We start from the raw sequence: 24,125 nt of genomic DNA on the forward strand, positions 1-24,125 counted from the left end.
ACATATCAGACGACAGCAAACATTTTAACTGTCGTCTGAAATAATCAGACGACAGCAAGAAATATTCTGTCGTCTAAGTTTTTGAATCCAACAACAGTTTTTTCTTGGCTCTTGTGTAAAACCATTTCAGACAATGGTTGATTTTTTTGATGTTGTCTGAATTGACTCATTCAGACAACAGTTATTATGTGATGTTGTCCAAGGTTCATTTATACAATGGTTTATTTTTGCTGTTGTCTGATTATTTTCAGTCACACAACTGTTTTATTTTATTTTAGGTGTCTGTTGTCTGATATCTTTTAAGTCAATGCCTACTGAAAGATGTTGTCTGATTGTTCTGATTCACACAACAGTTTTAGGTTTCTATTGTGCCACTCTCTTTCAGACAATGTACTTGAGTTGATGTTGTCTGAGTTTTAGGGTTCAATACGCTGGAGCCCTAGAATTGACCTTTAAGGCTTGGTTAAATTTTCAAAATTCACTTCCCTCCGTTCGACCAAATTTTGGTGAAATGACTCACTAGCGACCCATTTGCTCTACTCTTCCCCGAAACTCTATGTCTCTATCCCTCTCCTCCTCTCTCTCTCTACCTCCTGATCGAAACAAAACACAAAACTCTAGAAAACGATTTTCTCTCTCACTCTCTCCCCGTCCTAATCGACCCAAACCACAAAACCCTAGAAAACAAATAGATTTCTTTGTGGTCAGCTCGGAGGTGGACTGGACGGAGCTGTGTGGCCATGCTTCTAGTAGTGGCCGGAGGACGTGCAGCCTAGCGTTGACTTGTCGAAGGAAGGCAAAGAAGATGGTGGCTCCGGTGAGTCTACCCTGATGGTCGGAGATCGGTGACAGAAGAAACAGAGTCCTCCAGATCCACTTTCTCTCTCCTCCTTCTCTTTCTCGTCTGTGCTTTAGGGTGGTCCAGTACTGTGGTCCTCTTCGGATTCGTATAGAGACGAACGTTTCTCTACCTACTATACACCGACATCGACTCATTTAGCGAAATCAGATATCAAAATCAATTGTTTCACACTATCAAGGTGAGCCAGTTGCGAAATCAAATTGGAAAAGCAATTCTATTTTAGTTAGTCGTGTCGATTTTGGGTTTTTTGCCTTTGTTTTTGTTCTCAGTTAAGCTTTTCCTGATTGCTTCTTCTTCTTATGCTCAGTAGAGTGTCGAAACTCGAGGCTTTGACGCGATACTGTGGTATTTGTCATGTAAAGAAATTTCGAAGAAAGAAAAACAATAGAAGCTCTTGCGTTGTTGGGATCGAGGGAAGAGAAGAAGAGGTTTTTCATCGGAGGTGATGTTTTATTGATGTCTGTGGTTTTGTGGTTTTGAATCGGTGGATTTTGCTGTGGTTGGGTTTCGATTGATCTTGATTTTTATGTTTTGTTGAGGTATTGATCTTGGTCTTCAGTGGGTGATTTTTGTTGAGGTTTGGATGTTCGGTTTTTCTGGATGTTTGGGTGTTTTCTTTGTGTTTGACTGGTGGTGATCGTTTTGTTCTTTGTGCAAGTTTTATGCAAAGGAGTATTTGGGTTGTTCTTTTGCCGGTGTTCCTGGTTTGGTTAGTTGGTGTTACTTGGTTGTGCTGCTGTGAATCAGGTATTTAACTTTTGTTCTCTAATTACTTGGTGTTACTTTGGTTACTTGGTTGTGCTGCTGTTGCTGTGTTTATATAGTTCTAATGGATAGTTTGTCTGGGTTTGTTCAGCATAACGTCCAATTGCAGCAAAAATATGGTTAATTAAACTTCAACTCTTTATCTGCATTCAATTTTCAATCGACATTGTTTAGCTCTGCTTAATCAAATCATTAAAAGTATAGTAATTTATGATTCTTTGCTTGCTCTGTACAGAGAGCGAGATAGAGAGATATTCTCTTTCCCTTCCACTTCTCTCTGCCTTCTCTTTCCCTTCCACTTCTCTCTGCCATCGTCGGAGACCACCATTTTTGGCCACCAATTCACGACACCACCCTTGGATCAGCTCCTCTGCTCGAAGACGGTAAATGGAATCGGAGTTCTGCGGCCTCTGCCTCAGTCTTGTAAGTCTAAGTCCCTAATTACTCACATTTGTAAACAAAAGGAAAAAAAGATTAGATTTTTATACATTTTATTGCTTGCAGGGAGATCGTTGTGTTATATTATATATATGGCTCAAATTGCCCCCGATGGATTATTGCAATGGAGGTAATAATAATACTGTGATTCTTTGTTTCATATTTGAGCATATATATTGTGCAAGACACTTGAATGGAGAAGCCGTATATTGAGGCTGGTTGAAGTATTGTGACTAGTTGAAGATTTGGAGTATTGAATAACTGAAACTATATATATTGGGGCTGAATTTTACAAAGAATGTGGCTTTTTAATCTTATGCTTATGTTTTGATGTTTACAAGCCTGTAGCAGCCATGCCATTACATGCATATGTTCAACTTTATGAACCCCTTGGTATGCTTGTTTTCTTTTTCAAGAATTTTTAGTGCATGTATCATTTTCCAGTGGCAATGATGAAATGCAATGATGAGATTTTTGAATAATAATAATGATGAAATGCAATGTGCTACTGTAAGTTAGTTTTCTTTTAGACATAAACTACTCATTGGTTTCTCAATCTTTTTAACTAGATTATATTTGATGATTCCTTAAACTTTAGTTTCTGGTAATGCATTTTTCATTCGTAAATGTGGTATCTTGAGGTCTTGAGTATGTGTTTCCCCCAATTTTAGTAGTACCATGGTTTACTAGTTGCAAGCCACCATTTTGCGGACTGCATTTGATGAGATTGAGAAACTGGAGACTTGACAGTCATTTGTTTTTTATAATCTCATATGATCCCATTAAATTTCCCAGTTTGTCTTACCCATATATATTCTTGAAATGTGGCTGATTTTATAAGATTTTGTGCTATAGGGACATGCCAGATCTAAACGACTTGCATCTTTAGCATCATCTCTGGCTGTGGTAAATTGTATGCCACCTTACTCTTTCATGTAGTGTAGCTTATGGTGATTTATGAACTTGAGTGAGCATGGCCATTATCTTTTTTATTTGTGGGAAATATACTAATTTTTGTCATTTGCGTTGTTTGTAAGTGAATTCGTCATATAAAAGGGCTACTGTAAATCTTTTATCAGAGGGTCTGAACAAAGCAGTAGCATTAGTTGGGAAAGTGCTATTCTTCATTAAGCATGAAAATGTTGCTCCACTGTAAGTCCTCTGGAAGCATCTTGCATATGTACTTGAGTGCTTATCTTTGTAGAGTTTCGCACAAGCTTATACTCTAGTACTCTACTAGCATTATCTTGTCTTGCTTTTAAAATTGAAGTGATTGAGTAGAGGAACTTGCTGTGTGTGTTTGAGTGCTTTTGTCTTTAGTTTTTTTTTGTTCCCTCAACACCTTAATCCTTTCTTTGTCTTAATCCTCAACACCTCCAATTTCATATCGAAGACCAGCTTGAACATGAGCTTGGTTTTGCACTCTTGCCAAGTCAAATTGGAGGAGTTCAGCAATTGCTTCTCCATGGCAAATGGTCGAACACCTTATATGCACTTTTTTGGAGCTACTTTGCAGCGATCAGGGGAGTAAATCCAGTAGTTCAGCCATTGATAGATTTGAATATGAATGTTCTTGTTTATAATGGTGTGTATTTGTTTTTGAATTTTGGGTGTTTTGGATTGGTTTGCTTGGTTTTGTGTGTTGGGTTTTGATTTAGTGTGGTGTTTTTATGGAAAGGTGAGATCTTTGGGGGGATTGAGATTGCTAGTGAGGAGAATGATGGTGAAGTTCTAATGGGGTTGCTGGGAGGGTGTGAAAGTTGTGTGCCGAATGTGGTTTCTAGGATCAAGGGGCCTTGGGCTATCATCTATTGGCAGGTAACTTTTGAGTGGTAAATTTCGATTTAGTGTGATTGGAATGTGTTGCACTATTTGTTTTGCTTTGGATACTAGTTTGAATTATGTCAAAGACGGCTTTGCACTCTTTCTAATGTTATTTGTCTTTCTATGGCAGTTGCTTTAATTCCTCTATCTATTTTTCACCAACATTTTCGTTCCACTTTTCGTTTTTCTTTTTCAATTTTCATTAATTTTGCTTTAGATCCAATATTATATGCTATCTATGTCCTAAGTTATGGATTTGTGATCTCGCTTTCATTTTCATATTGTCCATTTTGGTATGGTGAACCAGTAAGCATTTTTACCTTTGGGTGAGATTTTGGTTTCTCTTTAATATGATTTTTAACTCCTCTGACAGATTCAATTTGTTAATGGACGTGTACCACAATCTATATCAAAAATACGAGGGTATTTCCAGCTAAAAACTATTGTCTAATAATTATTCATCATAAAATGCCTAGCAAAAACTGTTGTATAAGCTATCTAACTATAATACATTAAGGACTAAAAGAATGAGAAAGCCATTGTCTAGCAAAACAACAGACAACAGTTTTTCGGAAAAACCTATAATATCAATAATGGATAGACAATTGGAATTTCAGCTACATGTTGTCTGACCCAACCTTCAGACAACAACAAGCATATAAGCCCCTGTTGTCTGGCACAGCCTTCAGACAACAGCAAGCATATAAGCCCCTGTTGTCTGGCACAGAATTCAGACAACAGCAAGCATATAAGCCCCTGTTGTCTGGCACAGAATTCAGACAACAGTAAGTATATAAGCCGCTGTTGTTCTTTGTGGTATTCAGACAACAGACTGGGTAGTAACTGCTGCTGTACTAAATTTTATCAGACGACAGTTTTCTAGTATTGTCTGATTATGTATCAGACGGCATTGAGATAGACAACAGCAAACCTTATACTCAGACAACAGTGAAAAACTGTCGTCTGATTGAAAAATTGGTGTAGTGTATTAATTCCTAAATTTTTCCTGGGATTAATAAAGTGTTCGTTTGTACGATTTCGTGGTTCGAGGGTGGAGTGGAATTATTTTCGGACGAATAATTATTCGAAGTGCACGTTTTAGGGGGTTCACAAAGTTTGACTTTTTATACGTTTAGATTCTGTGAGAACTTCCTTCACGAAAGTTGTAGAGCGCATCGACACGAGTTTGTGGACATGTGGAACGCGAGAATCGGAGTTCGTATGAGAAAGTTATGAGCGATTGAAATTTGGGAAATTTCTATAAATATAAGAAAATCCGAGATTTTTTCATAAATCCCAAAACTTCCGAAATTTCCATTTTCTTCCCCAGAATTCTCTCTGTTCTCTCTCCTCCGCGCAACCCGACCCGAGGCGAAACCCGGCATCCCGACCCGACTGGATCTTTCATCTCCGGCCACCTCCGGCGACGGGACAAGCCAATGAACACTCAGACTTGCCTCGCCGACTTCCCTGTGGTGGTGGGTTGATCGGTGCCTCGCCGGAAGTAGCAGATCGGAGCGCCCAAAGTTTATGCTTTCGGGATCCGACCGGTTTTCCGATCTCCGGCGACTTCCCGGCCTATCTCTTCCCGGTTCTGGGATTGCCTCTTCCTGCTGATCATCCCCATATAGGCCTTGCATCTCGATTTGGGGTGTAGAGCGCTAGCGCAAGGTTTGACTTTTTCGATGGTCCTGATTCGATCTAGGATCTGATCAGATGCACGAGAGTGATCCAACTTCCAAGCTTGATCTAGGACGATCTATACTGAATCTCACTTTGCTCCAGGTATGAAAGTGGCTCATCTCATCATTTTTAACATGTTTGTAGTTGGTGACTTTGGCATCGGAGGTGGTTGATCCGGCGTTGACCGCCGTGGTTGACCACAATCTGAACCACCGCTTGTGGCAGCGCGTGGTGGCGCGTCTGGCCTTATTTTTGTGTTCTGTTTTCAGTTTATCCATCTACACATCGATACGGTCGTTTTGATATATTATAAGGTTAATTTGGAGAAAGTTGATGCATGTTAGGGTTTTAGGGTTTTCGATTCGTTTCGGTTTTCGATCCGTGAGGATTTGGCCGTCCGATCGACTTGTAGTTTTGATTTGTTGATCGTAGAAGTGTTCTGAAGACGTTGGATGGTCTCGGATGATGATCCGATTGTTGGATCGTCGTATAATTGTGTTTTGTGAATTTTGTGCTTTTTGTTGTATTGAGTGTGGCCTTGATTTGGTTAGGTGATTGATGGTTTGAGTTGGCGGACGATTGTGAATCGTATCTTGGCTGTTAGAGAAGACGCAGCAGGATTTGGAGGTGAGTAAATCTCACGGTGTTTCGGTTGATATATTAGTTATGTTTTATTTTAGTATATTTTATTGTTAGCATGAGAAATCATTTTCGAAACAAATTATTTGTTTTAAAATATATGAACTTGATCGACAACGGTTCATGGGTAAGTTAAAACAATGTTTTAATATAAAATGATTTTCGAGAAGTATAATTTATAAAACTATAGTTGGTATTAGTGGTCATTCCTGCGTGAATGACTACGTATATATATATTTACGTGGAATATATATATGGATGGTGTGGTGTTGGGATATGTATATGTTTGATGATTATATTGTTGAAAGAGTTATTTGGAGTTGTGATGTGACAATTGTGAGTCAGAAGGTTTCAGTGGTAAACCTGGGTTTATTCTGAGGACCGAAAGGTCTGAAGTTTGAAGGTTACAGTGGTAACCTGGATTTCTATTCTGAGGACCGAAGGGTCTGAAGTTTGAAGGTTACAGTGGTAACCTGGATTTCTATTCTGAGGACCGAAGGGTCTGAAGTTTGGTCGTAAGGTTGAACCTCGGCAGAGGTGACAGGTTACGATTCAGTTGAGCTCGAGTCTGTCGTAGTTCAGAGAAGGTTTTTGGGGTTTTTCGTTTGTGTTTACGTGAGATTGGGATTTCTATGAATTCTATTGTTTTCTTTAAATGTAATCTCCAGAACTAAGTTATATGCTGGGATTACTACCTTTTGAATTGTTTGTTTTTATGTAATCTCCAGAACTAAGTTATATGCAGGGATTACTGTCTTTTGAATTATTTGTTTTAATGTAATCTCCTGAACTAAGTTATATGCAGGGATTACTGCTTTTTGTATTGTTTGTTTTAATGTAAATTCCTGAACTAAACTCTATGCATGGATTTATATGATTTCTTTTGTTTGTTTTCATGTGATCTCCTGAATTAAGTTTCTATGCAGGGATTGCTGATTTTGCTTAATTCTTATTGTGGGTATAGTTGTGGGTTGTGATCTGTAGTGATTGGGAAATGAGTTGTGAGGTCATCGTTTTGACAAATGCTTTATGTTGAAGGGAAGTGAGTGTGATTTGTCGTTGTGATGATATGATATGATATGAACTTGATGTTTTGTTGTGTTTTGTGGAATTAAATATTGTTGCTTTAATTATCTCATGAATTGAGAAATTATAAGCATGAGTGACGTGAGTCATTTTAATTGAGTTTACTCATACGGGCTGAAAAGCTTACCGGGTTTGTTGTTTACATTCCCGGTGCACTATTCTATGGTGTAGGGTTTATTGTGCAGGTTAGAATATCGGGTGATCGTTATCGAAGCTGAGGTGGACTTTCAGTCACGTGGGTGTAGAAGGGCGCTTATACTTGTAGTCTTCCGCTGTGTAGTGAGTTGGTGAGAGTGGTTACATGTTGAATTGATATTCAGTTTAATTTGTAAACTATTGTAATGTAATATGTGACTCTAAAGAACGAGTCGGTATTGACATTGTGAGTTCAGTTTGTTTGTTGTTTAGTTTATTTGAAAAATTTTCTAGGAGTCTTCTTGGGATTGTTTGTTCTCGCGTTTCGGATTTGAATTCCTTTATTCAAAATTCGGGGCGTGACATTCTCAAAATCTTAAATTGCCTCTTTTGTTGTCTTTCCCATCAAGCTTCCACCAACTGTAGCATCCACCATACTTATACTTTGGGAGTTCAGACCTCTATAAAAAAATTGAGGCTTTTGGGGTTTAGTAAATCCATGGTCAGGACACTTCAAGAATAAATCCTTATAATGCTCCCAACTCTCATAAAAAGGTTCCCCTTGGGGTTGAGAGAAACCAAAGATTTCTGCTTAGAGAGCATTGGTTTTCTTAGCTGAGAAGAATTTCAACAAGAAATTTTTAACCAAATCATCCCAAGTAGTGATGGAACCAGATGGAATAGAGCTCAGCCACTTCCTTGCCTTGTCTTTCAATGAGAAAGGAAAAAGCCTTCAAGGGATTTGCTCATCTGATATCTCATACCAAAGAGTTCCACATGTCTTTAAATTGCTCCACATGGAGATAAGGATCTTCATATGTCTTCTCATAAAATTTAGGCAAGCTCTGGATTGTTGCCTGTCAAATCTCAAAATGCAGTCCTTGAGGAATGGGAGCTACAGCGATGCAAGATGATGTTGTGAGTGCAGTAGGAGTAGTGCACTCCTTTAATGCTTTTGTATCATCATCTGCCATTGGATCTTGAAATTTTTCTTGATTTCTTACTTGTCTTAAAAGTTGTTTACCAGTTCGTTCAATCTCTGGATCATAGACAATGAGACCTAAATTCTGAGATCGACGACCTTGCATAAACAAAATTCAAACCTGCAAGAAAAACAAACAAAAAGTAGGTAAAAGAAAAGGAAAAAAAAAAAAAAATTAAGTATGGCACAACTAACAAATCTAAGTCAATCCCCGACGATTGCACCAAAAACATGTTGTCAATTTTAATATAGTACTAGCAAGTGCATGAATCAATGTAGAATAGATGTGCAAATACGAGGTCGTTCCCTCAAGGACTGATTGAAACAATTTTGTTATGACAAATGTGCTATACTTAAGTAAGATAAATAAACTGAGTTTATGATGTGGATGAGTTTTAAACAGAATATTAAAGAAAGAAAAACTAAAATTAATGCGAATCCACTTCGTAAAATTTCTCAGAAAGCTAACATCCGTATCTTTACCAGTAATTTTAAATCCTTCTGGCTGAGTCATATATATCTCTTCTTTTAATTCACCATGTAAGAAAGCAGTTTTTACATCAAGCTGTGCTAACTCAAGATCAAACTGTGCAACCAAGGCCAATAAAATACGAATAGAAGAATGCTACACAAAGTAAATGACTCAAAAATGACAAGAACTGAACCTAAAGTCCTACATTTAAGGGTATAGAAATGTATGAAATTGTGAGTCTATCAAATTATCTTCACCCAGATTCGTCTTGAGGGAATTCCTTCTCACCTGGATTCCGCTCCTCACTCGGATTTCCCTCGAAGAGAATACTCTTTGCCCAGATTCACTTTGAGGAGATTTCTCCTCACCCATATTCACCTTGAGGAGTTCTCTTCTCACACAGATTTGCATTTAAGGAATTACTTCTCACCTAGATTTGCCTTGAGAGGATTTCTCCTCAGTAAGATTCGCCTTGAGAGGATTTATCTTCACCAAAATCTGCCTTTAGAGGTTAGACTTCGAGATATTTTTCCCAAACAGGTTAATATGCCTCTTTATTAGGCCATATCCTAATTAGAAACCATTATTAAAATTTTACGCCCCCACATAACCTCCACATTCCATAGTGTATGTTTATCTGTGAATAATTTATTTTTTTCTTTCTATTTTTCATTCCATCAAATTTTACAGATGGTTCTTCATTTTATCAGGATGTATCCTCAATATCTTATATATCGAGGATATTTTACGACACTAGAGAAATTTCACAAAAACTGTGGAAGATAAGATATTTTCCTTATGATATATCGATATCTCGAAAAAAAAAGATATCGAGAGATATATCAGAAATATCACAAATATTTCAATCTTTAAATACACTGAATACTCTCTCACACAATATAGAATGAGGAAGGAATGAATGAGTTACGATATAGTGATGTAGGTAGACAAAAGTTAATTGCACGTACACACCGACCCACTGCTCAACAAATTGGAAACACTTAATTAATTAGATCCACATGCAATATGCATATATGGTGGGGTTGTTGCACCTCTACTATCATCTCTTAGGGACCAGAATTAATATGGCACCAATTGCTTTATAATAATGGTAATAATAATTATTAAGCTCTCAAATAATATATAACGATTTTCTTGAATAATATATTAGGGAAATTAAACAGGTCAGAATGAAGTAGGTAATGATAAAAAAACTCCACGATATTTCCAGAATTAATATGGCACCAATTGCTTTATAATAATGATAATAATAATTATTAAGCTCCCAAATAATATCTAACGATTTTCTTTGAATAATATATTAGGGAAAGAATAAAACAGGTCAGAATGGAGTAGTATTTCCAGAATTAATATGGCACCAATTGCTTTATAATAATGATAATAATAATTATTAAGCTCCCAAATATTATCTAACGATTTTCTTGAATAATATATTCGGAAAATTAAACAGGTCAGAATGAAGTAGGTAATGATAAAATATTTCCAGAATTAATATGGCACCAATTGCTTTATAATAATGGTAATAATAATTATTAAGCTCCCAAATAATATATAACGATTTTCTTGAATAATATATTAGGGAAATTAAACAGGTCAGAATGAAGTAGGTAATGATAAAAAAAACTCCATGATATTTCCAGAATTAATATGGCACCAATTGCTTTATAATAATGATAATAATAATTATTAAGCTCCCAAATAATATCTAACGATTTTCTTTGAATAATATATTAGGGAAAGAACAAAACAGGTCAAAATGGAGTAGTATTTCCAGAATTAATATGGCACCAATTGCTTTATAATAATGATAATAATAATTATTAAGCTCCCAAATATTATCTAACGATTTTCTTGAATAATATATATTAGGGAAATTAAACAGGTCAGAATGAAGTATGATTCCCTGGTTGTGTCGTTGAGGCAAAGGAATGGTGATCTGATAGATTGTGGGGACGTAAAATGTTTAAAATATTGGGAGTTATTTCTATAATTGGAGATTGTGGGAAATAAGATAAAATGAGTCGAGAGTCAGAGCATGTTGATTTTGATATGAGTTAACTTACGTGAGCATGATATGATATGATATGAACTTGATGTTTGGTTGTGTTTTGTGGAATTAAATATTGTTGCTTTAATTCATCTCACGAATTGAGAAATTATAAGCATGCGTGACGTGAGTCACTTTAATTGAGTTTACTCATACGGGCTGAAAGGCTTACCGGGTTTGTTTTGTTCAATCCCGGTGCACTATTCTATGGTGTAGGGTTTATTGTGCAGGTTTGAATATCGAGTGATCATTATCAAAGCTGAGGTGTACGTTCGATGGCGTGGACGTGGAAGGGTGCTCTTAGTTTTAAGTCTTGCTCTGGGTAGTGAGTTGTGGTGGGTGTGTTTACTTATTGAATTGTCATTCAGTTTGATTTGTAAACTATCTGTAATGTAATATGTGACTCTAAAGAACGAGTCGGTATTGACATTGTGAGCTCAGTTTATTTGTTGCTTAGTTTAAATGAAAAATTTTCTATGTGTGTTTTCTTGTGTTTGTTCTCGCGTTTCGGATTTGAATTTTCTTTATTCAAAATTCAGGGCGTGACAAATATATTAGGGAAAGAACAAAACAGGTCAGAATGGAGTAGTATTTCCAGAATTAATATGGCACCAATTGCTTTATAATAATGATAATAATTATTATTAAGCTCCCAAATATTATCTAACGATTTTCTTTGAATAATATATTAGGGAAAGAACAAAACAGGTCAGAATGGAGTAGGTAATGATAAAAAAACTCCACCATATTTTCATATTACCACTTTTACCCTTTTACCTTTATTTGCTTTTTTAACTTTTACCGCTTTATCTTTTACTTTTACCGTTTTATTCTTACCGTTGCTGTAAGTAGATAAAGAAAAAATTAAAAATAAAAAAATTTCTTTTCAAACGGACTGTGGTGGGCCCATATCTTGAATTTATGATTTTAAGCATTTATTACTACTAGAATTCATCCTCTATATTCGAAGATAAACAAATAATTTTATCATTCATAAGTTCAATCGTTAGTAGAGTTGAATTGCTTACTGCTTGCAAAGAAACTAATAAAGAGTTGCGAGAAGAACGAGAAAAGTTAGAGAAAGTAAATTTTTTAGATCAAGACTTAATAGAAAAACTCCCCATTACTGGGATTATTTCTGTTGAATAGATGGGTCTGGTCTAGTCCAACAGAATCACGGGATGTTGTGCTACTATCGCTCTCGGTCTCGTTTATATGTAAAACAAACAAAGGTCAGAAGGAAGACCGGGTGTGCCCTAACGGCTTTTGGAACTCCTCAGGGGCATTATGAATGGCTAGTCATGCCTTTCATACTTAAGCAAGCTCCGTCCATTTTTCAAAGAAAGATGGATAATATCTTTAACTGCTGCTCAGACTTCTGCATAGTTTATATAGATGACATTCTTGTCTTCTCAAAAACTATGAATGAACATATGAAGCACCTAGAACAGGTGTGCAAATTTATTGTCCAAAAGGGGATCATCCTTGGACAAAAGAAAATACACCTTATTAAAGGTGAAATAGATTTTCTAGGCATTCATGTTAAAGATGGAGAAATTCATCTCTAAAAGCATATAGTGAAGAAAATCCGCCAGTTTCATGCTAAATCTCTTATGAGATTTTTGGGAGTCATTAACTTTGCTAGAGATCTTATCCCTCAAGTCAGTGGACTCACTGCTCTTCTCTCACCAAAAACAAGTTCGAAGAGAAAATGGTCTTTCACAAAGGATGACAGTAATACTGTCAGAAAGATTAAAGAGTTAACAAAAGACCTGCCACCTTTACAGTTACCAGAATAGGGTGATTTGATCATTTTGCAGACTGATGCAAATGATTATTACTTGGTAGGAGTTGTTCTAGCAGCAACACCAGATACAAATCAAGAGAAAATTTGTAAATTGTTATATGAAAAATTTAATCCTGCATAGTTAAATTATTTAATAGGAGACAAGGAAGTCCTTGCTCTATTTAAAACTATTAAGGGTGCAAAAGCATTCTTAGGAACAAGTTTTTGGTCAGAACTAACATTAAAAGAGTTAAAAATTTCAAAAATTATAAACTAATTGATGCTGTTGATAGGGGAAGAGTTCTTAGATGGCAAATATTTTTAACTCAATATGAGTATGACGTTGAAATGGTTGCAGGTGACAAGAAGTATTTGCCTGACGCGCTCACAAGAGAAATGGCCATGTTCAATAGAGATGAAAGACGCAATCCGCGAAGCAAAATACCAGAACTTGAAGAAAAAAGTATTTGGAAAAGATATAAGAGTGGTGACAAAACAATTGGACCCTTGCATGATGGACCAGGCTATCAGTACATAGTATCCTACAGCAAACCAGACACGAGTCAAGGTACTGAAAGGGTTAGATTGCCCAAACAATATCCCAAAGAAAACAATTCAGCTTGGCAAGATGAAGTGCAGTCTGTTAAGTCCAATGATGAAGAAAAACTCTTAAATGAGTTTCTGCTACATCTGAAAGGAGCAACCACAACTGATCGATCCCAGGAGAAAGGATCGGCTAGCCAGTCTCAAACGGCAGACGGTAAAGTCATATCAAGTCCGTTGATGGTTGATGGTTGCTGCTTTGCCAAAAAGTAGGCAAAACCCTTTTGGGTAAAATCAACCTATTCCATTGAGAAGAAATAGTGTTCATAATAAGCTGTTAAAGGTTTTTCAGAAACCTGTATTCATAATAGATAGAGTTTTAACCTTCAAACAGAAGCTTATTTTAGATAATATTCTCAGCGCTTTCTATGAAGGTAATGAGAATCATATTCTTCAGTGTCTAGAAGCTTTAACAGAAGAATTGTATGAAATCCATACAAAAGAGAAAACTACTCCAGTTAAGAATCCCAACATTTTATATTTTGAAAATCCAAAAAGTGCTAAAGTCCCTGTTTTAGCATTAAAGGAGTTTGAGTGATTTCATTTCCATAATCTCATAGGAGGTTTCGGGTATAAACTCCCTTCAACGTTATTTGTGGTCCCTGGCCCTTATTATGGGAGATATCTAATTGATGTTTAAGCTTAGCATCCTCGGAAACACAAGCTATGGCTTGTAGCAGAAAATGGTTTTGTTCATAATCTATGTATCATTTTTAGTTGACATTTAGGTGATTGATGTTGTTGCAGAAAAGAATTCAATGCTGGAAACGAATGCGGTAGCTGATTGATGTTTACGTCTTATTCTAGTTGCAGCAACAACAGCTAAATCTTATATTGTAGATAATAACAACTTTGTTTGACATCTAGGTGAGTTCTTGCAAAAGCCTGCCTACTCATCCTTTCCTTCTTAACCCTCTTTCTCAGCTCTATATAAATACAACCCATTGCTTCAGACTTTATATATTAACATTTTTGCATTACAACATAACACATTCCCCATCCTTCCTTCTTCCTCCCCACCTTGACCTTTTTTCGATATCAAAATGGTGACCGTTGACGAAGTCCGCAAGGCTCAACGGGCTGAGGGTCCGGCCACCGTCTTGGCCATCGGGACAGCCACTCCTCCCAATTGTGTCGACCAGAGCATATATCCCGACTACTATTTTCGTATAACCAAAAGTGAGCACAAGGTTGAGCTCAAGGAGAAATTCCAGCGCATGTGTAAGTAGTAGCTAGCCACGTACTGATTTCTCTTGTCCATTCTACTTTCCAAAGAAAACTTTTGTGCCATCAAATTGGAATTAGTCATATAAATAGATTACCCTAATGTATAATTTGGCATGCAATCCTTGCCATATATATGTGATTTTCAGGTGACAAGTCAATGATCAAGAAGCGTTACATGTATTTGACTGAAGAGATCTTGAAAGAGAATCCCAGTATGTGCGAGTACATGGCACCTTCACTTGATGCAAGACAAGATATGCTGATTGCTGAAATTCCAAAGTTGGGCAAAGAGGCTGCCACCAAGGCCATTAAGGAATGGGGTCAGCCCAAGTCTAAAATCACCCACTTGGTCTTTTGTACCACCAGTGGTGTTGACATGCCCGGGGCCGATTACCAGCTCACCAAGCTTTTAGGCCTCCACCCGTCCGTCAAGCGCCTCATGATGTACCAACAAGGTTGTTTCGCCGGCGGCACCGTGCTCCGGTTGGCCAAGGACTTGGCTGAGAACAATCGGGGAGCACGTGTTCTCGTTGTTTGCTCCGAGATCACTGTCGTCACTTTCCGTGGGCCTAGCGACACCCATCTCGATAGTCTTGTGGGCCAAGCCTTGTTCGGTGACGGTGCTGCGGCCATTATTGTTGGGGCTGACCCGCTGTCTGAGATTGAGAAGCCCTTGTTTGAGGTTGTCTCGGCGGCTCAAACTATCCTTCCTGATAGTGATGGGGCCATTGAAGGGCATCTTCGTGAAGTTGGGCTCACATTTCACCTCCTCGAAAATGTTCCCATGCTAATTTCGAAGAACATCGAAAAGAGCCTCAACGAGGCCTTCAAGCCTTTGAACATCACGGACTGGAACTCACTTTTCTGGATTGCACACCCGGGTGGCCCTGCAATTCTGGATCAAGTAGAGGCGAAATTGGCATTGAAGCCCGAAAAGTTAGAAGCAACAAGGCACATATTGTCCGAATACGGCAACATGTCCAGTGCTTGTGTGTTTTTTATTTTGGACGAGGTGAGGAGGAAGTCTGTAGCAAATGGGCACAAGACCACTGGAGAGGGCCTGGAGTGGGGAGTTCTATTTGGGTTTGGGCCTGGGCTCACCGTCGAGACCGTCGTGCTTCACAGTGTTGGTGTCACTGCTTGAACTTGAAGTTCTGGGCTGATCCATTTCATATGCTCCCTATTCTATTATGAATGATTTGCATGATTAGTTTATAGCTAGTTTTGGTTTTGGTCATGGTAATTTATTTTTTTAAAGGCGTGTGTGGGCATCATGGGGAAAGCTTAATTGTTGTTGTGTTTACTTTCATGTTGACAAAGTGTAGCCACTTAGATAAAATAATGCAATAATATAAGCTTCCATTTCATGTGACATATTACTATTTTTTCTTTCCTTTTGTTTGATACAATAAATACAATGGTAAGGAATTGACCAGGTCAGTTAGTTTACCAGACAAAGGCTTTTTAGCTAGCCTTCATCATATCATGCTCATTCAACTTGTCATTCCCATCCTCTACATCCTGAGAGGACTTGTGCTTCCTGACTCTCATAATGTCATCTAAGCTGGAGGGATATTCCTTTTCAGTCTCATAATTAATTGCTAAACCAAATATGTATATTCTTTCACACCAAAATCAAACCCAGTGGTTCAAAAATTGGGTTGTTGTAAAGAAATGACCTCACAACCGGGAGGAAATCGCCTGTCCCCAATAACCCTATCCCAACCCTGTCACTACTCCTATATCGTGACACATGTCTATCAACTTAACAGAGATTAACACCGTTAAGTCTATTACTTTTCAGCCTTTTTCTTAATAAAATACATAAAACTCATTGATTATTGTTTGACTCTAACTCTTCCTCTTCCCTATCCATCCGTATTCTTCTTCTTTTCTTCTCTCTACACTTGTGCAACAAACTCAACACCCTTTGTTCCATCACTCCAACAACCTTGCTGTGGATTTTAAGTTTTAATCCAGTTGGAAACCCATCCCAATTTGTGTTCGTCGTCTCTTAAGGAGGAAGTTGATTGCGATGGGAGGAAACTGATAAAGTGATTTAAGGCGACGAAGAGGAGGATGCACTACAAAGATGCGCTGTGGCAAACAAGAAGAATATAGAATTTTGGTTGGCTAGTGTCTGCAAAGGAGGCATTTATTCAAATGTCAGGAGTTTTTAAAGATGAATAATTACAGACTGAAATGGCCAAAATGATTTGAAGAAGAGCCAAAAACTGATTTCTTTTGTAATCTCTGAATTCGATTTACTAGAAATATAATTTTGGCTATTCCATTCGGAAGACCCACCATCCTGATCCACACCATCAGTCAACGCAGCAACCACCGAAACCACCATAGCCACCGTAACTCCACAACTAAAACCTTAACCAAGAAAAGCTCTGCAAAGCCAACTCCAGCCTCCTCATCCCGGGCCACGAAGAAGAGCCAAGAAGGCAAAGAAGAGGATGATGAAGAATAAGAAAACAATGTCGCTGAAGAAGGCTCTCTGGCCAGAATGGCTTGATGGCTAGATCTGGGCTTTGAATCAATAGAAAGAAAGAGAAAAAGAGAAAAATATTATTTAAAATTTTTTTACTTATTTTTTAGTGAGAGTTAACAGAGTTAGTAAGGTGTTAGGTTAGTGATGACGTGTCAAATTTGTATTCGTGAGACAGAGTTGGGATAGGATTATTGGGGACAGGTGATTTCATCCCCTCATAACCTTGAAAGTCCGACCCCAAAGGCTTTGATTTCATTAATTTGGAAATGGATATCTTCACATATGGTGTATGAAATATAGATGATTCTACACTTTGGTGTATGAACTTTGGAAACTATCAAAATGGTGTATCAAGTTTGCTCCACTCTTTCATTTTGGTGTATGCCGTTAAATTTTCCGTTATCTTTACAAAAAAAAAAAAAAACTGACAAAGCCCATATTTCTGAGTTTTTTTTTTTTTTTTTTTTTTTTTTTTTTGTAAAGATAACGGAAAATTTAACGGCGTACACCAAAGTCTAGAAATGCCTAAAGTTGATGCATAGTTTGTGATGTTTTCCCATTTGGAAAATGTGTTGTGGTACAAGTACAGGTCACTTCAAGTCAAAAAGATTTTTATATAAATACACAAAACAACCCAGAGATCCATCATATCCAAAATCAAATTAGAATAAATGTTCAATCAATCTATCTATTAGGACACAATTCCAAAGCTGATACTAGCATAAGCGCCGTTGAAAACAGCACAATCTTCACCACAATTGCCAAACTCTTCCAATTCCTCCAGCCATCAGTAGCCCTATCTAAACCCACCTCCGAAACAGAGCTGCAAAACCCCAAAATCCCAGTCCACACTCGACAAACAGCCCAACAAAATAAGGCGAAGAGTACTCCATTTTGAGCCCAATCATCTCAAATCCTCCAACCATTAAGAACAAGAACAGCCCAGCAACAAGAAGAACCAACAAAAACACAAACTGGGAAGCAAGAAGAGTACTTAATACTGGCCAGAACGAAACCTTGACAGATTGGACAGCCGATATGAACTTGACCGTTGAGAGAGAAGAAGGTTTTAGGGAAATGTGAATCAATTTTGCTTCTGGGATTCTGTATGTGAGTGAGAGAGAGAGAGAGAGAGAGAGAGTTTGAGGAGAGAGGAAGTAAATCTGAAATTCTCTCTCTCCTCCACACCATCGTGCTCCCCAGACTCCAATGAGTCAAACCCAACCTACACTTCGTCTAACGACGCCTGGAAGCGATCTCACGTGCCAACACTTTTGATACCTAGAATTGATTTGGACACCCACCGGCTCCGTTACCCTTAGATGGTCAGCCAACAACTTAACCCACCTTTCCAATGACCTCATAAAATGAAGCAGAAGAAGCAAAATGATTTTTTTTTTTTTTTGGGTGAGCAGAAAAAGCACGAAGTATAGGCAAACTGGGTGTAGTAGAAGAAGAACGACGCATAGGGTTCTTTATTTATTTATTTTTTAGTGAATTTAGCCCAAAGGTTATTTTGAGAATTTACCCTTCTTGGAGGGTCAAAGGTTGAAATGTGGGGCCATGCTGTCGGCTCCATGCCAACTCAGCAAATGAACTCATGATTGGAGCCAAATTTGAAATTTAGACGCGGGTGGTGGAAATTAGAAGTGCACGGATCATCGTGATTAAAAAAAAAAAATCAGGGACCAAACTGATTTTCGACCCAAAGTTTGAGAGAGTAAACTGAATTTAGTCCTATATAATAAGATCTCCGTAACCCAAAAAAAGGAGGCATAACATCTGAGATATAAGATTGTATTTACTAGTTTACATCATTTGTCTTACTAGACTTTCTGTTGCAAAGTATTAATGAAGTCACCTTTCATTGCAGTACTATCAACCTAGTACTCTTAGTTTCTACATGAGAAGGTGTGAAAATATATTCCCACTTTTTCAATAGGGGTATATATGTATTTGGATTATTTGTTCCTCTTATTGAAGCAACTCTAAATTTTTAGAATCAAAAGTGCTTTTTTATTTCTTGCCTTCATTTATGGGATGGACACGATATTTACTAACTACAGACTATCAATTGTGTTTGAACCATAAATCCATTATCTCCATTTACTATTTCCACTATCTCCATTTAGTGCTCCACTACCTCCACTTAGTGCTCCACCTCCATTTAGTGCTCCACTATCTCCACTTAGTGCTCCACTACCTCCACTTAGTGCTCCACCTCCATTTAGTGCTCCAGTACCTCCACCTAGTGATCCACTACCATTTAGTGCTCCACTATCTCCACTTAGTGCTCCACTACCTCCACCTAGTGCTCCACTATCTCCATTTAGTGCTCCACTACCTCCACCTAGTGCTCCACTACCATTTAGTGCTCCACTATCTCCATTTAGTGCTCCATTATCTCCATTAGTGCTCCATTATCATGATTTGTTTAAGGCCAACCACTTTGGCATGGTATCCTATATATAGAGGCTAAAATGAAACAACACAACACACAATTCATCAACAACAATCTCTAAGATTATCCAAGCCTCTCCAGAGCAACCCCTCTTCTTCTCTTACCGGTGACCACACTCCAGTCCTAGAATCCTCAGGAGCCGACTGTCAGTGCCACCAAACCTTCTGTCAACGTGCTTTGGTCCTAGTCTCCTCGGGAGCCGACTGTAGTACCGCGACCACAACGGTTACGGAACCAGCCAAGCTAAAGTCACGCTTTAGCAAGTTCTCCCCACTTCCCGGTGATTTCGCTCTGCTCAATCTACAATATTGAGTATCGATTGTGTGACAAGAAGAAACTGCAGCAAAGTCCTCACCACGAGGCACAAAGAATCCTGCGACGAGGTTGATGCTCTCCTCGTCCTCAATCGCTGAACAGAAGTCAGGTCAAGGGACACCCCCGACGACCGCACCCGAACGGTGCTGGCATGCCCACGCAAGAAAAGAGACTGTTGACCAGCTGCAGCAAAATTAGAGCCAAACATTTTAGCACGCCCAGTGGGACCTACTGCATAGCTTTTCTTCGCAGCCATTAGTTGAGGGCGGAGTATTTGACAGAGGCTCTTAAGGTTAAGGGCGGCTTTTATTAACACTTGTTGAACTGTCTTCACACTTATGACCTTTCTCATCTTAGTAAGTATAGCCTATGTGAAATGGTGTCTAGAAAGGGGACAACGTTCATGACAGGTTCTTGAATCCAGAAGTGCGTGCAAATGGGTCTAAACCACTATGTGGGAGTAGCTCATGCCAAAATGGATTATGCCTCTCTTGTTCGCCCTCCCCCACCTGGCCATTTCAGTAAGGTTGCCCAAAGGATTTGAAAGAAAATTTGTGTCTAGGCGACTATACAGGCACCGGAATAGTGATCTAATAGATTGTGGGGACGTAAAATGAATTGAGAGACAGAGCATGTGGGTTTTTAGTTGGGTTGAAATTGTTGAGCATGTTATTGATTAATTTGAACTTGACGTTTTGTTGTGATAATTGCATATTGTTTTTGTTAAACTAAGATGGTGAAAGCATGTATTTTGTGGAATTAAATGTTGTTGCTTGAATTATCTCACGAGTTGAGAAATTATAAGCATGAGTGACGTGAGTCACTTTAAATTGAGTTTACTCATACGGGCTGAAAAGCTTACCGGGTTTGTTGTTTACATTCCCGGTGCACTATTCTATAGTGTAGGGGTTTTTGTGCAGGTTTGATTATCGTGTGATCATTATCAAAGCTGAGGTGTACGTTCGATGGCGTGGACGTGGAAAGGTGCTCTTAGTTTTAAGTCTTCCGCTGGGTAGTGAGTTGTGGTGGGTGTGTTTAGTTATTGAATTGTCATTCAGTTTGATTTGTAAACTATCTGTAATGTAATATGTGACTCTAAAGAACGAGTCGGTATTGACATTGTGAGTTCAGTTTGTTTGTTACTTAGTTTAAATGAAAAATTTCTATATATGTTTTCTTGTGTTTGTTCTCGCGTTTCTGATTTGAATTTTCTTTATTCAAAATTCGGGGCGTGACAGTTTGGTATCAGAGCATAAGGTACATATTTGGTGACAGTCAGTACTACTCGAGTGATGGCCCGTCTGCAGCGGATCCCCATCATATACTCTTCGGTATTGACATAGTCATTGGGTATGTGGAGTGTTAGGTGTCGTCTAGAGCGTTAAGTCATCAGAGCATAGGTCGGCTCTGTAAGTGAAGTGTAGGAGCTTTGAGTAGCTTCTTGAGTTGTAGTCTTTTGAGGAATGGGAACCTCTAGATTAGACTCTGGTGGAGTGGTCGAGGATGGTTTTCATGGAAAATCGTATCCTTTGTGCGGAGTAGTCGTTTGGTTGTTGGGGTCATGGCGTTTGACCTATGCTTGTATCTAAAGTCGGTACAAGTGTTTGATCAAGTGTTGTTGTGCCTTCCTAAGTTGGATTGGCAGAGGTATTAGGTGGAAGGTGCTTATCAGGGGATAGTCATCTTGTTTAATTGCGTGGTGTCTTAGTGGAGCATTTTATTCAGCATACTGTTATGTGTTTAAGGTGACACTGAGGTATCTATGCTGACCTTGTGTGTGGTTTGAGTTCTTGGTATGGTATTGAGAATGATTGTGGAATGCTGCTTCTCTGATTTTTTGTTGTGGTAGACATTTCGGCATTGTTGATTGTGTTTGTGAAATACTTTGGGATGACTTATGTGTAGGTTAGCTGAGGCTAGACCTTACTGTGATTGTGGTCATGAGATGGTAGGAATTGATGAGTGATTGTGCATGCCTTATATCGATAGTGATCGAGACCTTGGTGTAGTTGTGATTTGGTGAAACAACTTCCTTGTGATTTGGAATTGTTTCACTGTGACAAATTTATGTGTTGATTGAGTGATTGAATTGATGTTGTTGTTTTCAATTCTTGTAATGCTGGGGTTGTTTGATTGGCGAAGTGATGCAGATACTGTTGTGAGGACAGAATTCTGGACTGTTGTTTTGTCTGTGTGATGTGCTTCAATTGCAGAGTTTTGATTCATGAAATGATTGATTTACCATCAAGTGGGGTGGTAGATTTCTTAGTGTGGTGATACTAGGTATTGTACCGGTATCAGTGTGTTTGATCGTGGTACAGTGGGAAGGGATGATGATGCGGCCCTTGTGGATGATTAGCTTGTTTTTCCAGACGGGACAACTTAGCAACTTGGATCAAGGGATATTGACTTGCTCAATATCTTGTGGAGGCTTAATGACGACGGCATTACTTGCAGGAGAGTGAGGACGAGATTTGAGATTGAGTTAGCCTTACCTGATTGTTGGGTAGTGTGCTTAAATTTCGGGACGAAATTTCTTTAAGGAGGATAGAATGTAAGACCTCGGAAATTTGTTATTAATTCCTAAATGTTTCCTGGGATTAATAAGGTGTTCGTTTGTACGATTTCGTGGTTCGAGGGTAGAGTGGAATTATTTTCGGACGAATAATTATTCGAAGTGCACGTTTTAGGAGGTTCACAAAGGTTGACTTTTTATACATTTGGATTCTTCGAACACTTTCTTCACGAAAGTTGTAGAGCGCGTCGATACGAGTTTGTGGACATGTGGAACACGAAAATCGGAGTTCGTATGAAGAAGTTATGGCCATTGGAAAACGTTTCCATTTTGGTTAAATAGCAAAAATCCCAAAAATTTTCAGAAAACCCGAAAATTTCCAAAAAGGGAAAGTTTCTCCCCCGACCTCAGTTCCGCCCAGCCAACTTCGGCGGCTTCGTTCTCCGCCGTCCGGCCACCATAGGCCGTGATGTTTGTCCCTATTTCTTCGCCTCAGTCCCAAATTCGTCTCCATGAAGTTTCACGGTGTGGGTAGACCTGTGCACGACGCTACAAGGCCGAGAAGTTGCACGGTGGAGCTGCAAATCGCCGGGCTTGGTTCTCCCAGCTCCGGCCACTATAGCTCGAGTTCTTTGGGGGCTTTTGAAGCCCAGAGGACGTAGATGCTTCCCTCCAAGAGGCTTGCAACGATTCAACCTATGGAGCTCGAATTTGGAAGATTGGGAATCTAGGGTTCTTCGAATTTCTGAAATTGCGAGGTAAATTCCGGCCAAATGGCTTTGTTTCTGACTTTGTGTTAGTTATGAAAGTTTCAATTGGAGTTGAGATGAAGAACTTTGATGTCGGAAGTTTTGTCAAATTTTGACTTTGGATTGGTGGCGGTGCCGCCACTGTGGTGGTGGGTTCCGGCGGCTTCCGGCCACCTCTGGGGCAGTTTCTGCTCCTCAGTGCGATCTACTCGTCGATACGAGCATTTCGATATATAGTTTGTAATTTTTGGAAATCGTATGAGCATGTTATGAATTTTCCAAGTTTTAGGGTTTTCGGTTCGATCGGTTTTCGATCCGTGAGGATTCGGCCGTCCAATTGACTTGTAGTTTTGTTATATTGATCGTATAAGTATTCCGGAGGCCTCGGGTGGTCTCGGATGAAGTTTCGCCTCGATTGACATTACTTTTGGGGATTTTAGTTCAACGGGGGTTTGAACTTTAATCGTTTTCGATCCGTATACTAAGTTGTGATGCATTTTACTTAGGTGATTGATGGAATGTGTTCTGTACTTTATCTCGGCTGTAAGAGAAGACGCAGCGGGATTTAGAGGTGAGTAAATCTCACGGTGTTCAGTTGATAAATTAGTTATGTTTAATTTAGTAGATTTAATTGTTAGCATGCAAAATCATATTTATCAAAATAAATTATTTGTTTTAAAATATATGAACTTGATCGACAACGGTTCATGGGTAAGTTAAAACAATGTTTTGATATAAAATGATTTTCCAGAAGTATAATTTATAAAACTATAGTTGGTATTAGTGGTCATTCTTGCGTGAATGATTACGTATATATATATTTACGTGGAATATATATATATATATGGATGGTGTGACATTGTGATGTGCGTATGAACTGTGAATTATTCAGAATGTGGTTTTGTGCGTTTACTCTTTGTGGAAAATTCGTTATATCAGGGGCTTGTTGATTTGTCGTGTTGAAAGAGTAATTGAGTTGGGGTAACATTTTGAGTCATGTGGGATTCTTTGTAAA

General features: G+C 38.5%; 2 protein-coding genes across 21 annotated transcripts in view; both read left to right on the forward strand.

Annotated features, from left to right (window-relative positions):
* The first annotated feature begins 502 nt into the window (after window positions 1-502).
* LOC133708207 (uncharacterized) overlaps window positions 503-24,125 on the forward strand; it is a 28,805-nt gene continuing 5,182 nt past the window's right edge. The window contains exons 1-10 of one of the 20 annotated variants that reach the window (XR_009845661.1): window positions 505-1,040; window positions 1,173-1,609; window positions 1,863-2,050; window positions 2,132-2,195; window positions 2,921-2,978; window positions 3,103-3,217; window positions 3,464-3,650; window positions 3,744-3,883; window positions 6,124-6,199; window positions 7,469-7,930. Coding sequence is in view for 11 of the 20 variants with exons in the window: in XM_062133663.1 (XP_061989647.1) it covers window positions 2,015-2,050; window positions 2,132-2,195; window positions 3,459-3,650; window positions 3,744-3,883; window positions 11,171-11,350 (612 nt within the window). In the remaining 9 variants the exon portion in view is untranslated. The other 19 variants (XR_009845657.1, XR_009845660.1, XR_009845665.1 and 16 more) reach the window with 19 other exon arrangements.
* On the forward strand, window positions 14,357-15,841 carry LOC133708205 (polyketide synthase 1-like). Its single transcript, XM_062133656.1, has 2 exons — window positions 14,357-14,564; window positions 14,717-15,841. The coding sequence occupies exons 1-2, from the start codon at window positions 14,387-14,389 to the stop codon at window positions 15,712-15,714; spliced, it is 1,176 nt and encodes a 391-aa protein (XP_061989640.1). The 5' UTR covers window positions 14,357-14,386; the 3' UTR covers window positions 15,715-15,841.

This window comes from Rosa rugosa, chromosome 5 (genome assembly GCF_958449725.1).
Source record: "Rosa rugosa chromosome 5, drRosRugo1.1, whole genome shotgun sequence".
NCBI classification, from domain to species: Eukaryota; Viridiplantae; Streptophyta; class Magnoliopsida; order Rosales; family Rosaceae; genus Rosa; species Rosa rugosa.

Excerpts from the sequence above, each read along its gene's own strand:
- LOC133708205 (XM_062133656.1), top strand. The coding sequence starts at position 14,387 with ATGGTGACCGTTGACGAAGTCCGCAAGGCTCAACGGGCTGAGGGTCCG. Across the intron at positions 14,565-14,716 it reads GGAGAAATTCCAGCGCATGT|GTGACAAGTCAATGATCAAG; the intron begins GTAAGTAGTAGC and ends TGTGATTTTCAG.